Consider the following 20,587-nt stretch of genomic DNA (forward strand, 5'->3'; position numbering starts at 1 on the left):
CCCTACACACACTGGACCAATGGCCGAGCCCAGGGCCAATCCCCTGAGAGAGGCGAAAGCGGGTTCCGGGCGGTAGGCGGGGCCTCGCTGAGGACCCCAGGCTGGGCGCCGCCGCCGATTCGTCTACCCTTTCCCTCGGCCACCTCCTTTCAACCTTGTCCACCCGTTCACACGGCCTCTGGTGCTGCGGCGGCGACTCCGGTTCCTGCCGCATCTCTTTTTCCCTCCTTCCCTCCCCACCAGATCCCCGAGTTCGCTCGCCATGGCTTTACTTACTGCGGCCGCCCGGCTCTTCGGGGCCAAGGTGAGCAACTGAAGGAGGGAGCGCGCTGTCCCAGGGTGGGGCTGAGGCGATTGCGGGCCCTCAAGCCCCGAGGTCTCCCTCCCCTACTCATAAGCATCCCAGCGCGCCTTAAAGGGGCCCTGATCTTGGCTGGCCGCCAGCTGTGCATGGAACTCCTAGGGCCATGTGCTTTGCTGGCCTTCCGGCCCCTGGAGGAGAAGTGAGCTCTCTGTTCGCCGCCGGCCTGCGGTCTTGGGCAGGTGGGGAGGACGGACCCTACTGTCACCCCGCATGTTTAGGCTGGAAGGCGGTGATGAGTAGCCCTGGAAGAAGGAGCCGCTAGTGGAGAACATAATGTGTTTCATTGGAGTTAGGAAAAGAGCCTGTTTGGAGGAGAGAGCAGGTGTGAGAAGAGTGGCAGCGTAAACAGATGTATTCACTCTACCGGGGCCTGAGCTGGAGCGCTGGTTAGTTTTGGCTTCTGTTTTTTATGGAGGGTCTTGTCAATTTCTGAACTGCCTGTTTCCGTTTCTCCAACCCAATTATTTAATTATTTAAGCCTTTCATGACCAAACTGTAGAAATTTCTGCTAGAGTAATGGGACTCGGGTCCTCTTTGTCCTTGGGACTCTTGCACTTACTGTTGATATAGAATGGTTCGACTGGAGTGGAGCGTTCCTGTAAAACCTGCATGATTGTCACATATGATTGGAGAAAGAACCAGAAGGATTGTTCCTCCAAATTACAGGCCATTAAGTGAAGACACTAGGCAGGAAATAGTAACCCCAAGGTCACATGACCAATCCTACCACTTGATCACCCAGGTTTTGCTGTTGCTCCTAAGTCTGCTCTACCCAGGAGAGTTTCCACTCATTCTTTGGGGCCCTTTACTTGACTTTTGTTGACTTTTGGATCCTTGGAGTATTGTTGCAGTATTGGTGCTTTCAATTTCAGGTTACCAGTACTTTTGTCTGTGGATAACTTGGCCCTTTAAACAGAGAAGCTGCTGTGCTGAGCGAGTCCCAGCCTTGCCTTCTAATCCAAGCAGAGACAGTCCCACAAGTGACCTTGACTCCTGCAAAGAACTAATACTTTTCTACAGACAGATTAAAGTTGCCAGCACCTTAGAGAAAAGAAAGTCTTAGAATGATTTTGGTTTGCATAGTTGGTAGACAAGGTTAAGCCTGTAGGATTTGTATTGGGTAGAGGCTGATCATTTGGGAGATACTTGTCTTATTTGACTGTTGCTTCTCCTGCTGCCAGGGAACAAGGTAAGGAATCCCCTTGGGAAATGAAGTAAGTTCTAGCTAGTGTTTTGACAGAATAGGGGACACCATAATTAGCTCACTGCAGAACTGCTAACCCAGACCAGTTAGTCTAACTCTGCAGTGAATTTGAAAAAGGCTTTAGAATTTACGTTTTTAATTTATTTTGTCTCTTAAGCCCCCGATGAAACTCAGAAAGCTTTTGGAATGACAAGGCTATGTAATTGTGTCATTTTTATTTTGTTTATTTTTCTGTTAGACATGGACCTAAGGATCCCAGAAACCTGTAAATTGGAAGCCATTACAAAGGCTTTTCGCCCTTAAAACTAGCAAATCCCAACAGACTCAGGACTAGAAATCTCCTGAGTTGTCAGCAGAATGACCGGGATACCAAGAAGCCTTTCACTTTGTCAGCATTGCTAGCACCTGCCTGAGCTTTCTAGATTGGCCTAAAGCTTAATTGGTACGCGATTTTACTTTTGCTCTTAAGGTACGCTTTGGAAGGCAAAAATATGGTCGTCTGACCTGGGAGAACTGACCACTACCATTTTGATTCTCAAGGTCATATGTAGTTTCACTTTTCAGGGAAGAGATTTTTTTGACTTTGTTAGGAGACACAAATGTTAATCATTCTATTGTTTCACCCTACCCACGGTTAGGTAATTTAATGAACTCCTAAATGGGAGATAGAGACATTCAGAGTCATCAGATAATTTGACTTCTTGTTTATCCAAATGAATTTATACTAAGCAGTGGCTTTATTATTAGCTGTTGGTGGCTTGGCTAATGATGTAAATACTACCTTTCCACAGGTGATCTGGGTTTGGATTGGGGCTGGGAATTAGAGTAAGGCCACCAGTGTGACTTAATCAACCCTAGTTACTCGCTTTACCTTTGAGAATTGCTCTTCCAAGCTAGGATGTTTCATAACAGTAAATCAATCCAAAAGTATTTCTAGATCATTTCTAGACTTTTTCAAGATATTTAAATAAACACCCATGATTCTTTTCCACAGACTTGCACCACTGCACATCATCTCCTGTATAAATCCTAGTCTGAAGTTGGGCTCAACCAAACCAAGTCAGTTTTGTCCTGTGAAATGGTACTTAGGCTTAAAGCCTTTTAAAGGCAAGTGCTCAAATCTCCGTGCCTTCATTTTGATTATCAGCCCACCCAAAGTAATGGCAGTTCCTCGATTCTTACTAGATGGACCAAAGGTGAAATATGGAGAGTAAAGCATCATCACGTGCTGGAGGTGGAATGATTGCATCTGTTTTTCTTAGTGGCTTTTAGATTGATAGCTGGTGAATTCATGGGTGTGGGGAGGCAGCATGGTGAAGTAGGTAGTTAGAAGGGAAGGCTGGCATTCCTGTTTCTTAGAATCCAGGCAGAAAGGCAGGAAACCAGACTTGATGGATCTCTCTAAAGCCACACAATAATTCTTTTGCCCTATTTCACTGCTTTATCTGATAGAGTTGAGTAAGATGTGAAATTTAAAACAGTAGTGATCTTAGGTTCTAACTATTGTTCAGTTCTTCCCTCAACTGCCCAAATTTCTTAGAGCCCTGTATCTCTTTTAATATGCTGTCATTGTAAAAGGTCTGTAAGTTCACAGTGGGCATCATCACCTGGGGTGCTTGTTCAGATTGCACATTGATGAATCCTTCAAATTCTGATTGAGCAAAGGTGGGATAGGATCTGGAAACGTGTGTTTTTTTCACATGCTTCAGTTAACTAATGATGCTCAGTGGTCCTTTTCTGTTGGGCCAGTAAAGCCACAGGCAGGCCTCTTTGTTTGTAGCTTTATTGAATGTATATATGAAACTTTGAGTATTTGGGGTTTTTTTTCCCCTCAGAATTAGTGATTATTTTAAAAATTGACTTCAGAAATGACAGTTCTAAGTAATAGTCCATTTTAGGCTATTTTCTCTAGGTTTGTCTTCCTAGTCTTTTTTTCAAATACTTTAGGAAAAGTTTCTTGTAAATCCCTCTAGCAAAACATTAGGAGCTAAAACTTGTAAGGGAACAGTCGTAAGGTGACAAATCCTATATACTTTATTCACTAGTGTGCACATAATAAGTAGGTGTTAAGCGAATATTTGTTAAAAACAGTAAAGATTTCTACTAAAAGGAAAATTAGGATTCTTGATTCTTTTAGAGGCTGAATTGGTGTCTTTTCTGTCTTCCTTATTGAATGGTCAGCAAACCTGTAAGGAGGAGTCTGTTAGGAAATGACAGATAAAATTTTTAAGGAAATTCATTGTGAGTATGAAGAGGGTCAAAGTATGAAATCCGATCACTCTGCTCAGGCTATTAAGTGGCCTGAGAGAGTGTTGCAGGCAGACTTCCAATATCACCGTTGTGAAACAGATATTAAATGGCTTTAGTTCTCTGATCTGGTTCTGGAGAGAGAGAAGTCTTTGTCCTATGTGTGTTCTTTTTCTTTTAATGCAGGTTGTTCCTTCTGCATTGGAAGCCTTTGCAACACAAGAGTTTTCCTAGCAGTTACTAGTGCATTATGTTTGCTTCATCAACTAAGCTAGTTCTGCTTGCTTGGCAAGCTCAGATCTTTTGTTGATGAAGGACAAGGGCTCTTTTACAATCAGGAGCATCTCTCTCAAACTTTTAATGTTGAAGTTCCTAGTTATGTGGCAGGACATAATCTGAATGTGCCTGCGATGGAGGATCAAAGAAAATTTGGCTTTTCTCCTGTAAAGTAAGGTCTTCGATGTGGAGCAATGATTATGATAGGCTAAGAGGAGTAAGAAAGAAATAACCACATTATTGAGTAGGTGTTTATCCAAGTAGGATTCTATAGTTGTTGTAGTTTGGAGGAGAAGGGAGTTGTTTTCATCGATTTTTGGTAAGTGATTTGGCCAATACCCTATTCCAGAAATACCCTAAGTGTTACAGGCAAGTCTTTGGCACAATTTCCTGCATATACTACTAATCCTCTTCTCCCTTGGCCCTTTAAGATAGAGATTCTTTTAATTCTATTTTCCCATCTTAGCACATTTGAGAGCTACAACTCACTTCTATCAATACTAGCAAACTCACTAGAAGAGTTCTTGCAAGGGTGACAGTAGTGTGAAAAAGCCTCTTAGTGATTGTGATACCCCCACCCTGACTCTGTAGAGAAGTCTGGCTGTCAGACATTGTGAGTAGATCCTTATCTTTGGAAACAGCTCTCTCCATCTCCATCTCATGAAGGAGCTGACTGATTGGTGAGGTGACTCCCCGATTCACCTGACAGCTGCTGTTCCAGTAGGATAACTACATGGGGCATGCAACCAGAAGCCAAAAGCTAGTTGCTACACCTCCAAAATTGAGAGAAGAGCTGAGAGGTGAAAGTCTAGGATGACTCGGGTTTGTAATCTGCCTGTTCCATCAGTGAATATAGCCTGAATGTACTGTACAAAGCTATTCAGCAGCTTTCTTTGGCAGCCAGGGGAGAGGTATAGCCTTGGATCCTCTAGCATCTCCTGTCTAGGGTCATTTGCTCTGCTGCTGGAGATCACTGTTAAATTCGTTTCCTCTTCCTGACTTCTCCCTTCTTGGTTAGGAGGCCCTTAAAGGAAATTGAGGCTTTATATCCTATTCCACAGCTACAGGGAATTATTATTCATTCATCTCTTCCTCAGTCTTGACTGCTTCTTTCCTGGAATCCACCTCCAGGAAAGAATTGTGACACTTGAGATGGTAATAAGCCAACACAGTTCTAAGAAACAAACACTTATTGAACTCAGTTATGCAGAAGGCACTGTTTGTTCTAGGAGCTTTAATGAAAATTATTTTATATAGTCTACTTGTCTACCCTGAAATTGGCTTTATTATTACCAATTTAGAGTTGTAAAAGCCTAGGGGTTCAGAACAGGCCTACCCAAAATGTGCCATTTTAGCATGTGAATTTTTTGAGCTGGAGGCAGTTAAGACCCTACAGGCTCACAAGAAACTTATTTCTCCCTTAATGAATTACATTAGGGGCCTTGCTCATAATAATTATCACCATAAGACTTTTTATGACAAACTTCTAATTATTGAACATTTGCTCTTATTATCCTTCTTTCCCTCTGAAACCCTAAGATGATCCTTAGTTCAGAATATTATATCTACTTCATTTTTCCTTTCTGCCTTTGAACCTCTCATGTATGTTGGGTTCCCAAGTGTATGTATATATTAAATTAGGTTATTTTTCGTTAATCTGTATCACATAAATTTAATTATTAGACAAGCTGAAAGACTCTAGGAAGAAAGTTGCATCCTCCCCCACAGAAGTTAGGTCATATAGCTAAGGTAACGTACAGGATAGTGGCAGGACCTGGAGTTAGGACTTAATCCTTGATAACTCCACATCCCAGCCTTCACATTTTATCCTCTGCTCTCTTGCTTAACACTTTAGACTATGGGCGTATGTCTTAAACTTTATTGTTCATATGAGTCACCTAGTGAGCTTGTTAAACAGCAGACTTGGGTTCCATAGGTCTGAGGTGAGGCCCAAGATTTCTGCATTTCTAACAATTCCCAGGTAATGTTAATGGCACTGGCTAGGCAGTCATATTTTAAAAGGTACTTTGGAGTACCTTTACATATGTCCTTGTTGGAGGCTTAGAATCAGCCTTTGAGCCAAGTAGCTTGAGTGTTAACCTAAATATGGAGAAGGAAAGGGAAACAGTAGTTAGTTGTTTGGCTTTGGGCGTCACGGTTATATCAAAATGGTGCTGGGGCTAGAACCCAGATTTCCTTTCCTAGTTCTAATTCTTGTGCTCTGTCTTCTACTCATTAGGTAAAGTTGTCCTCACTTAAATTTTTTCCTGTTCTAGCCTTTTGAGTGGTCATACCAATGAATTGCTGCTGGCTTTAAAACCTTCCTGATTTCTTTAGGTTTTTCCTAAGCTGCAAGGTTAGCTAAAAATATGACTAAACCTGACACTGAGAAACTGGCCATACAATTTCATTTTACATATTTATTATATAACAAATACAGAGGCAGTTGCTATGTCCCAGACATAGTTTTAAATGCTTTGTAAATGTTGACTTAATCCTCAGAGCAATCCTTTGATTTGGTATTGTTCCCATTTTACCAATAATGAAACTGGCATGGAAAGGTTAAATGACTTGGTCACATAGCCAGGAAGTGTATACTAGCTTTATTTTATAGCTGCCTAGCTAAGCTCTTCACAAATTAGCACTGCTTTGCAAATTGGAGATCTGGCTAAGAAGTGTTGCTGATGGAGATTAGGGGACCTTTGGAATCAGCTGTCTTTAAGTTACTCTTGAGGCTTCTCATTAAATGACAAAGATGCGCTCTACAAAGGAAATTAAGACTTTGCTGTTGGTGGAAGTGGAGTGATAGTTTAGTTCCAAGTTCCTCTTCCCTAACCATTCACTCAAAGTAGCATTCATATAAACACATCTGAAAAATGTCTAATCCAGTCATGACCCATCTGATTCCTTTAAATGATGTTGCATTCTTACAGCCTTGTTAAGTGACCTTCCACCCTTTTCTTTCTGATTTCTTTTTTGTTTGTTTGTTTTATTTTGTTCGGTTTTAATCTTAAATAAAAGGAGAGGGCAGCTCATTGATTCTAGCAGTTTTCTCTTACAAGGGGAAAAAACTGTTTTTGTTCTTTGTTCATATTGATGGAAGAAAGACCTCCAACCTGAGAGAATTTTCGTTTTCATCTTAAGGGCTCTCATTCTATCTGTTGAGCTTGTATAGATTTTTTTTTTTGGACTGAGATAGGACCTTAAACTGTTCTTATAATCTTTCCTCTTGCCAGTGAAGAAGCCAGCCATTATAGAAACTTAAAGATGGTTTAAGAGTAGCAAAATTATCATTATGGAGATATTTCAAACTTCTCTCAAATAATATGTTCCCCTCCTGCTTCTTTAAAAACACAACCAAACCACTGCAATAACCAACGACCCACAGTTAAATGGTCTGCTGCAGAGCTGATATGATCACTGAGATGGGGCCTCTATAGTAGGGGATCATGGGACCGTGGAGCATGGAAAACTTGAACATGGTAAGCTCTGAAGAACAATAGTTTGAACTTATTCACATGTTTTCCCGTACCCACTTTGTGGTGACTAGTAAGAACAGGCAAAGTTACTTTAGTGCTGGGTCTGGCTCCCATTCGCCCCTCGTAGGGTGAATAGGCTAAAGGGATCTTTGTGCTGTTTCTTGCCCAAAAGGTCCTCAGTGAACTAGAGGAGACTCTTTAGGAAGTTAATGAAAGGAGTTGAGAATAGCCCTGCTTAACAAATTGAGGCATTCCCCCTTTCTGTAGGGTCATATAAGTTTGCCTATGTTCTCTAAATTTAGCCTTGGATTGATTTTTTTTTTTAATAACCTTTTTCTGAAGGGTACATTCCCTTTTCAAAATGAGAGGTTTTAAAATCTGAAAAGCCTCAGGTCCTGCTTAACCCTAGCCCTAGGCATGTAGCTTTTTGGAATTTATATAGTGTCACTGGTTCAAATGGTTTTCAGTGCAACCAGACAGCAATGCAATAGAAAAGATGTCTCTGGCCTTTTGGCAAAAGGAGGAAACGTATAGACTTGCTCCAGAATTAGTTTATTTGTATATATGTGTGTAACCTTTTTAGTTTGTAAAGTGCTTTTGCATACATTTTAATTTAATTATCACAAGATAACCTTGTGAGTTGTGTAGTGGGTATTCGCAACACATTATAGATGAGGAAACTGGAGCTTACTTAACTATCTAATTTTATTTTCAAAATAATCCTGTGTAGAAAAGCTAATAGCTAGTTAGTACAGTAGTGTCCCTTTATCCACTGGGAACATGTTCCAAGACACACAGTGGATACCTGGAACCGTGGATAGTACCGAACCCTATATGTACTATGATTTTTCCCTATAAGTACATACCTATGAGTTTAATTTATAAATTAGGCCCAGTAAGAGATTAATAATAATAACTAATAATAAAACAACAGTTATAGTGATATACTGTAATAAAAGTTATGCGAATGTGGTCTCAAAATATTTTATTGTAATGTACTCACCTTTTCACTTAAAGGTAGCACTTTACGGCTTCTCTGGTATACCTGAATTGCCAGGATCACTAGTCTTATGTTTTGGGGCCATTATTAAGTAAAATAAGGATTACTTGAACACAGGCAGTGTAATACCTCAATAGTCTATCTGATAACAGCCTGCTACTAAGTGACTGATATGCAAGAGCGTGTACAGCGTGGATACATACTCTGGACAAAGGGAAGATTCACATCCCGGTGGGACACAACAGGATAGTGCAAGATTTCATCAGGCTCCTAAGAATGACATGCAATTTAAAACTTAGGAATTGTTTATTCCCACGATTTTCCATTTAATATTTTCAGACCGTGATAAGTGAAACTCTGGATAAGGGGGTTACTACTGTAGTATATTTGGTCATCTTTTTCAGAGGCAGTGTCGAACTTTCTGTTGCAACTCAAAAATCTCAAAGTTGTTTTCTTTGGAGAAAAAAAAATGTATCTCTAAATATAGAAAAACATGGGCTAGCTACACTATCTTTGTAGTGAGGGATAAGCCTTCTTAAATCTGACCTATCTTTCTGGACAATTTTCTTTCTGAAGTTTATCTTTAAAAATTCCTTTGTATGCAGGAGTATAGGTGATAAACTCTCAACTTTGTTTGAAATGTCTTTATTTCACCCCTTTTAAGATGTTTTCCTCACCTGGGTACACAACTCATTCTTAATTATTGGCGCTCAGCTTTGAAGATGTTTCAGTTTTCTAGTTTCCATTGCTGTTGTTGAGTGGTCTTTTGTCAGCTGTTATTTTGTAGATGTTCTGTCTGCTCTGTGCTTTTTTCAGGAGCATTTGAGGTGTGTTGTGAAAGTCGGCCTCTGCCTGTGGGTTCTCCTAGACTGGAGAGGTTGAAGTGTTCGGAAGATTAGGTGCTGGAGAGGTTTAACCAGCAGGGTTGAGTAATTGATCAATGCCCTCATTTACTTTTCTCAGGGCCACTCAGAACTATTGACAGCTAGATTGGGATGGACTGGGAACTCTTTAATAACTGCCTTTCTGACCTTTCTTCTGTGCTATACAAAGCCCAACCCTGGAACCCAGATGATGGGAAAGAATCTCTCTTCAGGGAATGCTAATGAAACTTAGGATGCAAGAAGCAGAGTTAAAACTACTGCCTCCAGACGTGGTAATTCCTAAGCTGCTCAGGGTCTTTTACAGCTTTCTTATGTCAAGCTGTCTTTACAGGCTAAGATGAAGAAAGAAGGATTGAGTCATTGTCACTCCTTCTTAATACTTAGGAGGGAAGAGTAACAAGTACATAAATTTTTGTGTTTTCTTTGCAGAATGCATCCTGTCTTGTTCTTGCTGCCAGGCATGCCAGTGCTTCCTCCATGGTAAGGTTTGGAAAAAAGGACTAAGAATCATTAAAGCAGCCTAACCCTAGCATGGGGCTGCAAGGGGTGGTGTGGTTTGGCTACCACACAGTCATCATTATCTTGAGTATCTCCTGGAGGTGTCCGTTATTGTTATTGCTGTTATAACTATTATTTTTCTACTCATTTTTAGAAATAATTTGCTCAATAGTGTGCTGAGATGGGAATAGTAAATATTTTTGCCTAATCTTTTTTTTTACTTGTGGTAAAATATACATAACATAAAATTTACCATTTTAATCATTTTTAAGTGTATTGGTTCAATGGTAGTAATTACATTCACATTATTGTACAACCATCACCTATACCAACCATCTCCAGAACTTTTTCATCTTCCCAAATTTAAACTCTATCCATTAAGACAACTTCCTGTTCCTGTCTCCCTCTAATTCTTTTAATCTCATCTGTACAGAATAGTTGACCAGTCTTCCCTGGCAGATAGAGAAAGCCAAATTCTAAAAAGCAATCTTAATATACCTACTTTGCAGGAAATCTAGTCAACATTTTGACGATAACTTAGCTTCTCTACTTCTCTTTTTAGAATTTGAAAGATGTATTGGCTGACCTGATACCTAAGGAGCAGGCTAGAATTAAGACCTTCAGGCAACAACATGGCAAGATGGTTGTGGGCCAGATCACTGTGGACATGGTAAGCGTTGTGGGTTTTGGCTGCAAAACAGCTCTGTAATGTGCTTCAACAAAAGTACTGTTCTCTTCACTGACTATTCAGAATTATTCTGTGCTATACACAGAAATGTTGATGCTTAATAGTGTTCACTAGCAATTAGATCATTCTTTTCTACAGATTTAATAGCTGAGCCTAACCTAATTCACTTACAGGAGGGATGAATGAAGTTTCTATTCTTTTCCCAAGCCCTCAGCTATTGGGGCCAGGGCTCTCTCTGAGTGGATGCTTTACTGACCATCCAGTTAAACCACAGCTCTATCTTGCCCTCTAAAACAGTTTAAGGATGGCTTCTTCTCTGATCCTGAGAGTCTGAGCACTCAGATGATAATTCCACAGCAGTGTTTAGCCATTGGTCTGTACCTTCTACCTCTGTAATAGATTCCATTCTGTTTATTTTGGTTGGTGGGAATGAGCGGGTAAGAGGGGGCAGGAGAAAAATAAAATTCAATAAGAAAAGGAAGCAAACAGACAGAAACATCAAATAAGGATAGTAATTTCTCAACTTAAAATTTTCATTTCCAATGTTAACAGCCTTCCTTGCAAAGTTCCATACTATAATAACTTAACTCCTCAGAAATCTTCCCCCAAATGAAGTCTTGCAAGTCAGAGATAAATTTCCTCTCCCAGAGCCTATGAAGCACTAACAGGCTCTAGCCTGAATTATTCTATTCTTTACTTCCTGTTCTTTTCCTCAGATGTATGGTGGCATGAGAGGCATGAAGGGATTGGTATATGAAACATCAGTTCTTGATCCTGATGAGGTAAGAGACCCTCATATCAATCACTAATAATTTTTGAGTTTACTGACTATTGTGCACACTGTGGTTTAGACCAGTGAGGATAAAGAGAATAAAATAAAGCACCTACCTTCATATTTTGGAAGATGGAAAATAGGTACATATGGAATAATTTTACCTTTTTAATATGTCAACTAGTAAAACTAAAAATACAAAGCAAAAGTAAGTTAAATGAAGATTTACTTTAAAAGTTGTCTAATTTATTGAAATGTCTGATAAGAGTGGGATGAGTTAAGTATGTGGTTTCCAGGCTAATAAATTTAAGAGTTGTAATTCTTACTCTTCTTTAAGGGTATCCGCTTCCGAGGCTATAGTATCCCTGAATGCCAAAAACTGCTGCCCAGGGCTAAGGGTGGGGATGAGCCGCTGCCGGAGGGCTTATTTTGGCTGTTGGTAACTGGACAGATCCCAACAGAGGAACAGGTAAAGCAGAAGGACATTAGCTTTTCTTATTCCCTTCCTTCTTTGCCTTTCTCTAATCTCAGTTACTTAATCCTGACCTAGCTGTGGGTGGTTATAAAAATGTACAGTGAGGGGAAGAAATCAGAGCAGAGTTCTGCTGTATGAGTGGACTGAATTCTCTTAGGTTTTCTTTACTCTGATGGCACTGTCTTTTTTATTTATCTTCTTTTTCCTTGCCTAGTTTAAGCTGTGTCTCCTTTTCCACAGGTATCTTGGCTCTCCAAAGAGTGGGCAAAGCGGGCAGCTCTGCCTTCCCATGTGGTCACCATGCTGGACAACTTTCCCACCAATCTACATCCCATGTCTCAGCTGAGTGCAGCCATTACAGCCCTCAACAGTGAAAGTAACTTTGCCCGAGCATATGCAGAGGGTATCAATCGAACCAAGTACTGGGAGGTAGGAAATTTTGGTGTGGTGATTGATATGTGATAAGGATTCAAAGAACTTGAGTGTAAAGGGAAAAAAAGGAATGTAGAATCTTTAGGAAAATTGCTTCTCTGAGTTATGCCAGAAACTCAGATAAATGGAGCGTGCTTTCTGTCACCAAAGTTATTGGTTTTATTAGGGTGATGTACATGTAAAAAATAAATTATAATTCAGTAACTGCTATAATAGCGCTTTGTACACAAGACTGTTGGAACATTGAAATAGATGTGACTTAACTGCAAGATCCCTGCAGGAAGATTTCTCAGAGTAGTCTCACTATTCCCAAAAGAACAGTGAGACTCCTTCTCTTCTTCAAATAAAGAGAACCTTGAGAAATCTTACAAGTTGAATGTGAATGGCAGCTAAGGCAACTTTAGAGTCTAGGAGAACTAGTGCCAATCAGCCACAGTTCTGGACTAATCTATTCAGGTTACCTGTCAGGAGCAGAAGAGTGGTTAGTATCCTGGAATGTTTGTTTGTTTCTTATTCAGAGACAGATAATGTAGGAACAGAAGAGTTGCTTTTTGCAAAGCAGGTATATTAAATGACTTTTAACCAGAAGATGCCAACTGCTAAGAAGGCCCCAAAGAGTTCACTATGATGCAAGACATGGAATGGTCTGTGGGCCATAGTGTCATGGCCCACTGGCCTAGTGAAATCTCTGGGATTTTTACAGATCTTACTTCATTTGATGGGTCAATATTTTTTCAGTGCCAACTGTGTATAGAGAATTATGTTTGCTTTTGAGAGGAGGAAGGAGGGAGGTTTGCAATTGATATTAGGCTGGTTGACACTGAGGAGGAAGGTATTGGAATGGTGCAGAATATACACATTTATAAGCACTTAAAGCATTTGTAGAGCTGCACATCAGCAGGTTCAGAAGGTCATATAACCTGAATATATTGCTTTTTATTTTCTTTTTTAAATGCTATTCAAGTAATTGTTATCTGTGTGGTCACCATAACACAAAAGGTTAAATCAGGACCTACAGTTCTTCTGTTTTAAACTCGTCTTTTAGAACTCGATACCCAAAAGTGCCAGTTACTACTTACAGTGCTATTGTCTTGACTATCATGATGAGAGAAGAAAACAGCTTCTTCTTACTTTATAATAGATGGCTATATTTTCCAGGCATCCAGACATGCCGCATTGCTTCACACTGTGCTTTATCAAATCACTGAAATGAATCTGTACTCATCTGCTTGCTATTGCCTCCATTTCAATGCACAGCCATTGATTGACTGTTCTTCCATCATCTGTCTGAGAGATGTCATCTGAGGGTGGCTGTCTTGAGGTAAACAGGTTGTATTTCAAGACTTTGCCAGTCTTCTGGAGAGTATAAGCAATTATAGTTTACTTGTCAGCCTTAGGATGTATGTCTAAGTTCACATTACATAAAAAGTAGCACCAGTAAGTTTAGTGCTTAGTTTAGTGGTGCTTGATGCTCTTTTGCTGTCACATCTTATAATTCTCTTAAAGGTCAGACATGCTATTTCAGTTCAGTTTTCTATGTTGGTTAATTTAACCATGGCTACTTAAGAAGAATTAACATGACAGCATTCAGCTGGTTATTTCTGTTTAAAAATTTATGTTAAGTTTATATGTGATCTGAGTCTTTGCTAGAATCATCAGTTCATCCTTTTTTTTTTTTTTTTTTTTTTTTGCATATACTGCAAGAGGATGATCTTCTGTCTACAGCATTTCTTCCGTAATAGTTCATATGACTTTAGATAGTGTAATCTCTTGTGTCCAAAGAGTTAGGTCTGTTTCTGTTTGGCATAACTTCACTCATGATCAGGAAGTTACTATGATTATGAAGTAGCCTTTGTTGAGTTGAGTAAAATTTGCAAAGTAGGTGCTAACCTAACCTTTTGTAAGGCCTAAAAAAGATATATGTAGGTTTTGAAGCTGTTTCAATAAGATCATCATCCTAACACCTAACAACTCTTGAAAACATGCCAAATATTATGCTTAAGTGCTTTATGTTCATTTTCTGATTTAATCATCAGGCAAACCCCGGGAGGTAGATGTTATTCCTATTTTACTGAATGGGAAAACTGAGGGTTAGCTTGCTCAAGGTCATGCAGCTAGTAAGTGGTAGAGACAAGATTTGAATTTGAATTTGCTTCACTCTACGGCCTCTTCACCATTAATACTGGTTCTCTTCTTTTTCTGTGATTTCTTAATAATGATTGATAGCTAATTACTTGGTCAGAATTTTACTAGCAATAGAGATGGTGGCTCACAATGATGATTATGGTCAATTTTGTTGCTTTTATTCCAGACAGTTGTGATGGTGACATGTTTTAACTTCCTTTTTTCCAAAGCTTTCTAGATGAAGAATGATTTGATACAAACTAAATAACACTTTAGTCTTAACTTATAAAAGAAGGAATAAGCAGGAATTCTCTGCCAGTTTTCTTTGTTTTTTTGTTGTTGTTGTTTTGTCTTTTTTAACTCTTCTTGACTATACAGCACTGACCACCACAAAAAGCGGTGGTAAGGATCCCACATTGTCATACCTGGTTTGATACTTGCTGTTTTATAAACTTAATCTTCATTGGTAGAAGTTGAAACAATCCTTTTTTGTAGTTTCTTTATGACGTGGCCATTCATACTTTGCAAATGATTTTGAAAATTAGTATACTCCACAGATACTAGTTTGCCTAGCCTGGGATCCTGTTCTTGGCATTCTGCTAGTGGATCCAGGTCCCTTAGAACTGCATGTTCTTGATGCAGGCAGGCTTCTGGAAGTAACCTACTTGCTTGGGGGATGTAAATCTGCAAGGAGGTATAGTTAATAGTGTGATTATCATGTAAGTAATCCGAGAACTTGCAAATGTTAGCTAAGTACTTCTTGTTTCAGGTAGCTTTTTAATTTTGGCAGTATTCTTACAGAATCCTGGTGGCACTGATAAAATTCACTGAGTACTTGAGTATACATGACTTCATAGGGATTAACTCATTTAGGCTAGTTATTATAAATTTTGCTTTGTTCCAACAGCACTACTGAGACCTCATGACTTCTTATAAGGGCATTTAGCCAGTTAGCTTATTAACATAGCAAGCACTATGTAATATCAATCAGCAAGTATTTACTCCATGCCTTCTATATACATAGTACCGTGAATGAAAGCAGAATTTTTTTAAGCTATTAAAAAAAACCCACAAAACACTAAAACCCTCTCTAATCCCTTTGAGAAGATAAAATTGAGACATGAAAGTTGAGCAGGCAATTACTAACATCCCAAAAAGACAACCAGATATTACGTTGCTCTTAATAAATGAACATAACACTATTAATCAGATAGTCTTGCTAAAAAAAAAGAAAAAAAGAACTTGAATCACTTAAGCTTCTATATCTAACTCAGTTTATAGCAGCGGTTCCCAACCTTTTTGGCACCAGGGACCAGTGCTCCTATGAGAATCTAATGCCTGATGATCTGAGGTGGAGCTGAGGCAGTGATGCTAGTAGCGCTGGGGAGCAGCTGCAAATACAGATGAAACTTTGCTTGCTTGCCCTCTGTTCACCTCCTGCTGTGCGACCTGGTTCCTAACAAGCCATAAACCAGTACCAATCTGCAGTCCAGGGTTTGGGGACGCCTGGTTTATAGGAAATAAGTAGATAGAGGAACATGTTAAATGACATCACAGGTACATAACCAGCAAGATGTGTGGGAAATTCTGCAAAACAAATGATCCGATTTTCTGCAAATCGCAAATTTACAAAAAAAAGAGCAAGTCTACGGCCATGCTACCCTGAAAAGCCCGATCCCGTCTGATCTGGGAAGCTAAGCAGGATCAGGACTTCCTAGGTGTAGGAAGACCAGGTGCTGAAGGCGTAAAAAATAAAAATAAGGGATGGTAAGATGACAAGGTCCTTGCGATCTGTGAGGTCAACCAAGGGTTGCCTTGCCTAAAAAATAAATAAATAAAATAATTAAAAAAGGAGAGCATAAGAGGGAACTTAAATTGATTAGAAGAGACTTCAGAGACATCAGAAAATTGCAATGTGGGCTATTTTTAGTCATGAACCAAATGAGGCAGGGGGTTTTTATAATCAAGGAAATTGGAATTGAGTAGATAATGATACTGAGAATTTGCTAAATTCTTTTTCAGTGGGATGATGGTTTTGTGATTTTGTTTATGAAAGACCTTTTTCTTTTTAGAGATAACAGTTTAAATATTTCCATGTTAAAATATACGATGTGTGGCATTAGCTCCAAATAATTTGGGAAAGTAAGGATATAGGTGAAACAAGAGTGGCCATGAGTTAGTAATTGTTTAAGCCAGACGATGCTTATTAGCTGAGTGAATAACCTTGTGTAAGTTATTCAACCTGGCCAGGCTCCAGTATCCTCATTTGTAAAATAAAGTATATGTTACCTTACAGAATTATTGTAAGAAATATATATAGGGAAAAACTGTGTGTGTGTGTGTGTGTGTATTTGTATCTGTGTATGTCTAGCACAGTATTTGTTATATTAAGTGCTTAAAAAAAATGGAAGCCTTTGATATTAACTAACAATTAAATGCCACTGCTTGACTGTTGACATATATATATATATGGTCAGAATTTTCTGTGAAAGATGGAACATAAAAATTATTAAAACCTAGTGCCTTAGCACATTCATTGAGTGCAAAGTCATGTAGCAGGAAAGATCATGATTAAATATATGAGTTCAAATTCTGACTTGGGCATTTAACTGAATACTCTGAGCCTCAGTTCTCCCATTTATAAAGTGGAGGTCATTATACACTTTGTAGAATTGTAAAAAATTGAGAATAATGTATTAATATACATATATACATGAGATGATAGTATGTGTAAATCATTTAGTGCAGTGTCTGGGTCATAGTAGTTATCCAGTTAGAGTTATTGTTGTTATGCTCTGTATATAATCACCCAGCATATAACCATCAACCCCAATACATGGAGGACAAATAGTATCCCTGCCTAATTCTTTGTTGAGAAATCTTTTCCTTTGTTTCTCCATTTTCCTCTTCTCCCCGTCAGTTGATTTACGAAGACTGTATGGATCTGATCGCAAAGCTACCTTGTGTTGCAGCAAAGATCTACCGGAATCTCTACCGGGAGGGCAGCAGTATTGGGGCCATCGACTCTAAGCTGGACTGGTCCCACAATTTCACCAACATGTTAGGTTATACCGATGCTCAGTTTACTGAGCTCATGCGCTTGTACCTCACCATCCACAGGTGAGATAGATCCAGCAACCATAGCCTGGGTTGGTGGGAAATTTTAAGAAAAGCTCCTTAACAGTCTCCTTTTCTGGGAACAGGTGATAGGCAACAAGGTGATGGAAACACGGCATAAGGGATGATACAGGGCAAGAAAGGGGAATAGTAAAGAAGGTAAAGAGGTTTAGGAAAATTACCATAACCACATCAAGAACAAGATAGGAAAAGGTACTAACTAGCTGCTCACGTTATGTTGTCCTTTAGCTTTCCAGGAGCTCCCTCTTCTGGCCATTACTTATTAAATCAAGTGAGAGTCAGAGCTTGGCCCAGAGGCATCATAAACTGGTAACCTCTCCAGCTCTGTGGATTAGTGACCAAAGGCTGGTAATGAGATTGGTACATTTCTTATAAGAGCTTATGTTAACTGACTGGCTGTAGGCTGGTGTGAGCCCCTAACTAGGCTAGTATGTGACAAGTAAGAGAACAGCAAGGTCTGTTTCCATAATCTGCCCCTTTTCTTCTCTTTCTCTTGGACTTGAGTCTCCTTTCTTATTTCCCCACAGTGACCATGAAGGTGGCAATGTAAGTGCCCATACCAGCCACTTGGTGGGCAGTGCCCTTTCGGACCCCTACCTGTCTTTTTCAGCAGCCATGAATGGGCTGGCAGGGCCCCTACATGGACTGGCAAATCAGGTAAGACTGTCCTTTTTCTTTTCCTGCTCCATGTTTTTCTTACTCTCACCCTTTTCTTTCTTTTGATGTTCTCTCCTGCCACATGTATTGACACTCTTTTATTCCCCAAACCTTACCTATAGGAAGTACTTGTTTGGCTGACACAACTACAAAAGGAAGTTGGCAAAGATGTGTCAGATGAGAAGTTACGAGACTACATCTGGAACACACTCAACTCAGGACGGGTAAGCAAGCAGAGATGCTTAACAACTAGGAAAGAAGCCAAGACCTCAGTTCTGCAGTTTAGAAGAATTAAGGAAAAAAGAATGAGAAGAAGTCCCTAAATTCGAAATTTTTTTTCCATTTGTCTACCCTGAAGAATTTAGAAAAGACAAGAATTTCTATAAGAGATAACAACTGGCTTTTTTTCCATCACTCTTCACAGGTTGTCCCAGGGTATGGCCATGCAGTACTAAGGAAGACAGATCCACGATATACCTGTCAACGAGAGTTTGCTCTGAAACACCTGCCTCATGACCCCATGTTTAAGCTGGTTGCTCAGCTGTACAAGATTGTGCCCCATGTCCTCTTAGAGCAGGGCAAGGCCAAGAATCCTTGGCCCAATGTAGATGCTCACAGTGGGGTGCTGCTCCAGGTGAGTCTTCTTTTCCCTGCTTTCCTTCTAGTTTGTACAAAACCCTGCTGTTCTCTGCCATGCACAAAGTCAACTCCCTAGTCAGAGCAGAGATTCTTATACTTCTTCCTTATCCTTTTGATAAAGTTGCCTATGGTGGGGGAGGTATGGGCAAGAGGAAAGGGGTGCTCTCTTTTCAGAATCCCAATTGCTGTACTTTGCCTAGTGTCATTTCTATTTAAGGCTGACTGGATTAAGATTTCTATCACCCTGGATTTATATATGCCACTACCTCTGGGCCTTTAACAAGATGTTTTTCTCTTTTACCATACAGTACTATGGCATGACGGAGATGAATTACTACACAGTCCTGTTTGGGGTGTCACGAGCATTGGGTGTACTGGCACAGCTCATCTGGAGCCGAGCCCTAGGCTTCCCTCTAGAGAGGCCCAAGTCCATGAGCACGGATGGTCTGATGAAGTTTGTGGACTCTAAGTCAGGGTAAAACTGGAGACTGAGAAGAAACTACCAGAAATTGAGGGAGCTTGAAAAAATTATACTTTTGTTTTGTTTCAAGGGGCTTTTAAAGGCTTAAGATTAAATTGTATCTGAGGCACTGATAATTAGTTTGAGGTTAAAATATAAATTAAGACTTTAAAAGATAAAAAGTGACCCCTTCTTCCCTAACCAGCTCCTTTCCGCTGCCTGGTTTGCATTGCCCATTAACTGCAGGATGACCAGGACTAATCCATGTGATGTAGGTTAAATCTGGCCTCACCACCACCATCTTAGAGAGAATCTGGCTCCTCTTTCTCTGGGTCAAAGCTGATTGCAGAGAATCTGCAGTCGCTTTGGACCTTTTGGTTCCACCCTGCCCAGCCATCAGTAGGCCAGCGAACCAGGACTCTGCCCCCTTTTAAACAAGAATCATGTTGGACTGTCAGCTCTACCAAGTCCCATTGCCCTCTCCCATACACACAGACACTTCCTAGCAAGATCCATTGGTTAGCTGGGTATGCTTTGGCATTTTTTATGCTACCAGGTAACCATAAAGGCCATGGCATTTGTTACTGGCACTCAGTATTTGATTTTTATTTCTTTTTAAAATTATCCCATGAAAATTAAGGTCTGGGAGTGTTCTGTTCCCCACTATTTTAATACCTCCTTTGAGATTTTCTATATCTGCTGTGCCTCAAGCTCAGTGAGGATGCTCTGGACCTTCTCTTCTTCGTCCCAAGTAGAGATCTGTTTCAGCAGGTTGTATATACCACTGCCTGATATGTGGTCTTTCCCAGTCATTGGCTTTATCAGTGCTTAACATGAATGAAGCTTTTTACTTCCACAGAACACAAGCCACTATCCTCTGACCAGCATGATATCATCATGGTCTGGTCCCAGGGGTACTAGCACCTCTTTCTGAGCAGGGAAATAATTTAAGATTGGACATGGTTTCCTTTGAATATCAGATCCCTGGGATAAGGGGCATTAAAAATAGTAACCCTGCCACATTAAGAAGGAATTGAAATACACTCCTGCTGTGCCCCCTTCCTCCCTCACAACTCCTGCCTGTTTGTGTGGATCCTTAATCCCCAGAACCACGCTGTTGAGGTGGACACACTGTCTATAAACCCCTGGGTAACTTGTCATGATGCAGATTTCAGGTTGTTCTGTATAAAATGCAAAATAAATGTTTTTATTAATAATGCTTGAGCTTACTATTAAATAAGGCCTGGAAG

At 40.0% G+C, this 20,587-nt stretch overlaps 1 protein-coding gene across 2 annotated transcripts; it reads left to right on the top strand.

The window, feature by feature from the left end:
- The first annotated feature begins 101 nt into the window (after window positions 1-101).
- CS (citrate synthase) lies at window positions 102-20,556 on the top strand. 2 transcript variants are annotated; one of them, XM_011375675.2, is made up of 11 exons: window positions 102-304; window positions 9,884-9,934; window positions 10,515-10,622; window positions 11,357-11,422; window positions 11,750-11,881; window positions 12,128-12,316; window positions 17,364-17,563; window positions 18,109-18,238; window positions 18,361-18,462; window positions 18,663-18,872; window positions 19,186-19,519. In XM_011375675.2, the coding sequence occupies exons 1-11, from the start codon at window positions 263-265 to the stop codon at window positions 19,354-19,356; spliced, it is 1,401 nt and encodes a 466-aa protein (XP_011373977.1). In that variant the 5' UTR covers window positions 102-262; the 3' UTR covers window positions 19,357-19,519. The 2 variants fall into 2 exon arrangements, with proteins under 2 accessions (XP_011373977.1, XP_011373978.1); XM_011375676.2 differs by lacking the exon at window positions 102-304 and adding an exon at window positions 478-750 and having other exon boundaries at window positions 19,186-20,556.
- Window positions 20,557-20,587: the final 31 nt, after the last annotated feature.

The sequence above is a fragment of the Pteropus vampyrus genome, unplaced genomic scaffold (assembly GCF_000151845.1).
Source record: "Pteropus vampyrus isolate Shadow unplaced genomic scaffold, Pvam_2.0 Scaffold276, whole genome shotgun sequence".
Lineage (NCBI taxonomy): Eukaryota > Metazoa > Chordata > Mammalia > Chiroptera > Pteropodidae > Pteropus > Pteropus vampyrus.

Excerpts from the sequence above, each read along its gene's own strand:
- CS (XM_011375675.2), top strand. The coding sequence starts at position 263 with ATGGCTTTACTTACTGCGGCCGCCCGGCTCTTCGGGGCCAAG. Across the intron at positions 10,623-11,356 it reads GCCAGATCACTGTGGACATG|ATGTATGGTGGCATGAGAGG; the intron begins GTAAGCGTTGTG and ends TCTTTTCCTCAG. Across the intron at positions 11,882-12,127 it reads AGATCCCAACAGAGGAACAG|GTATCTTGGCTCTCCAAAGA; the intron begins GTAAAGCAGAAG and ends CCTTTTCCACAG.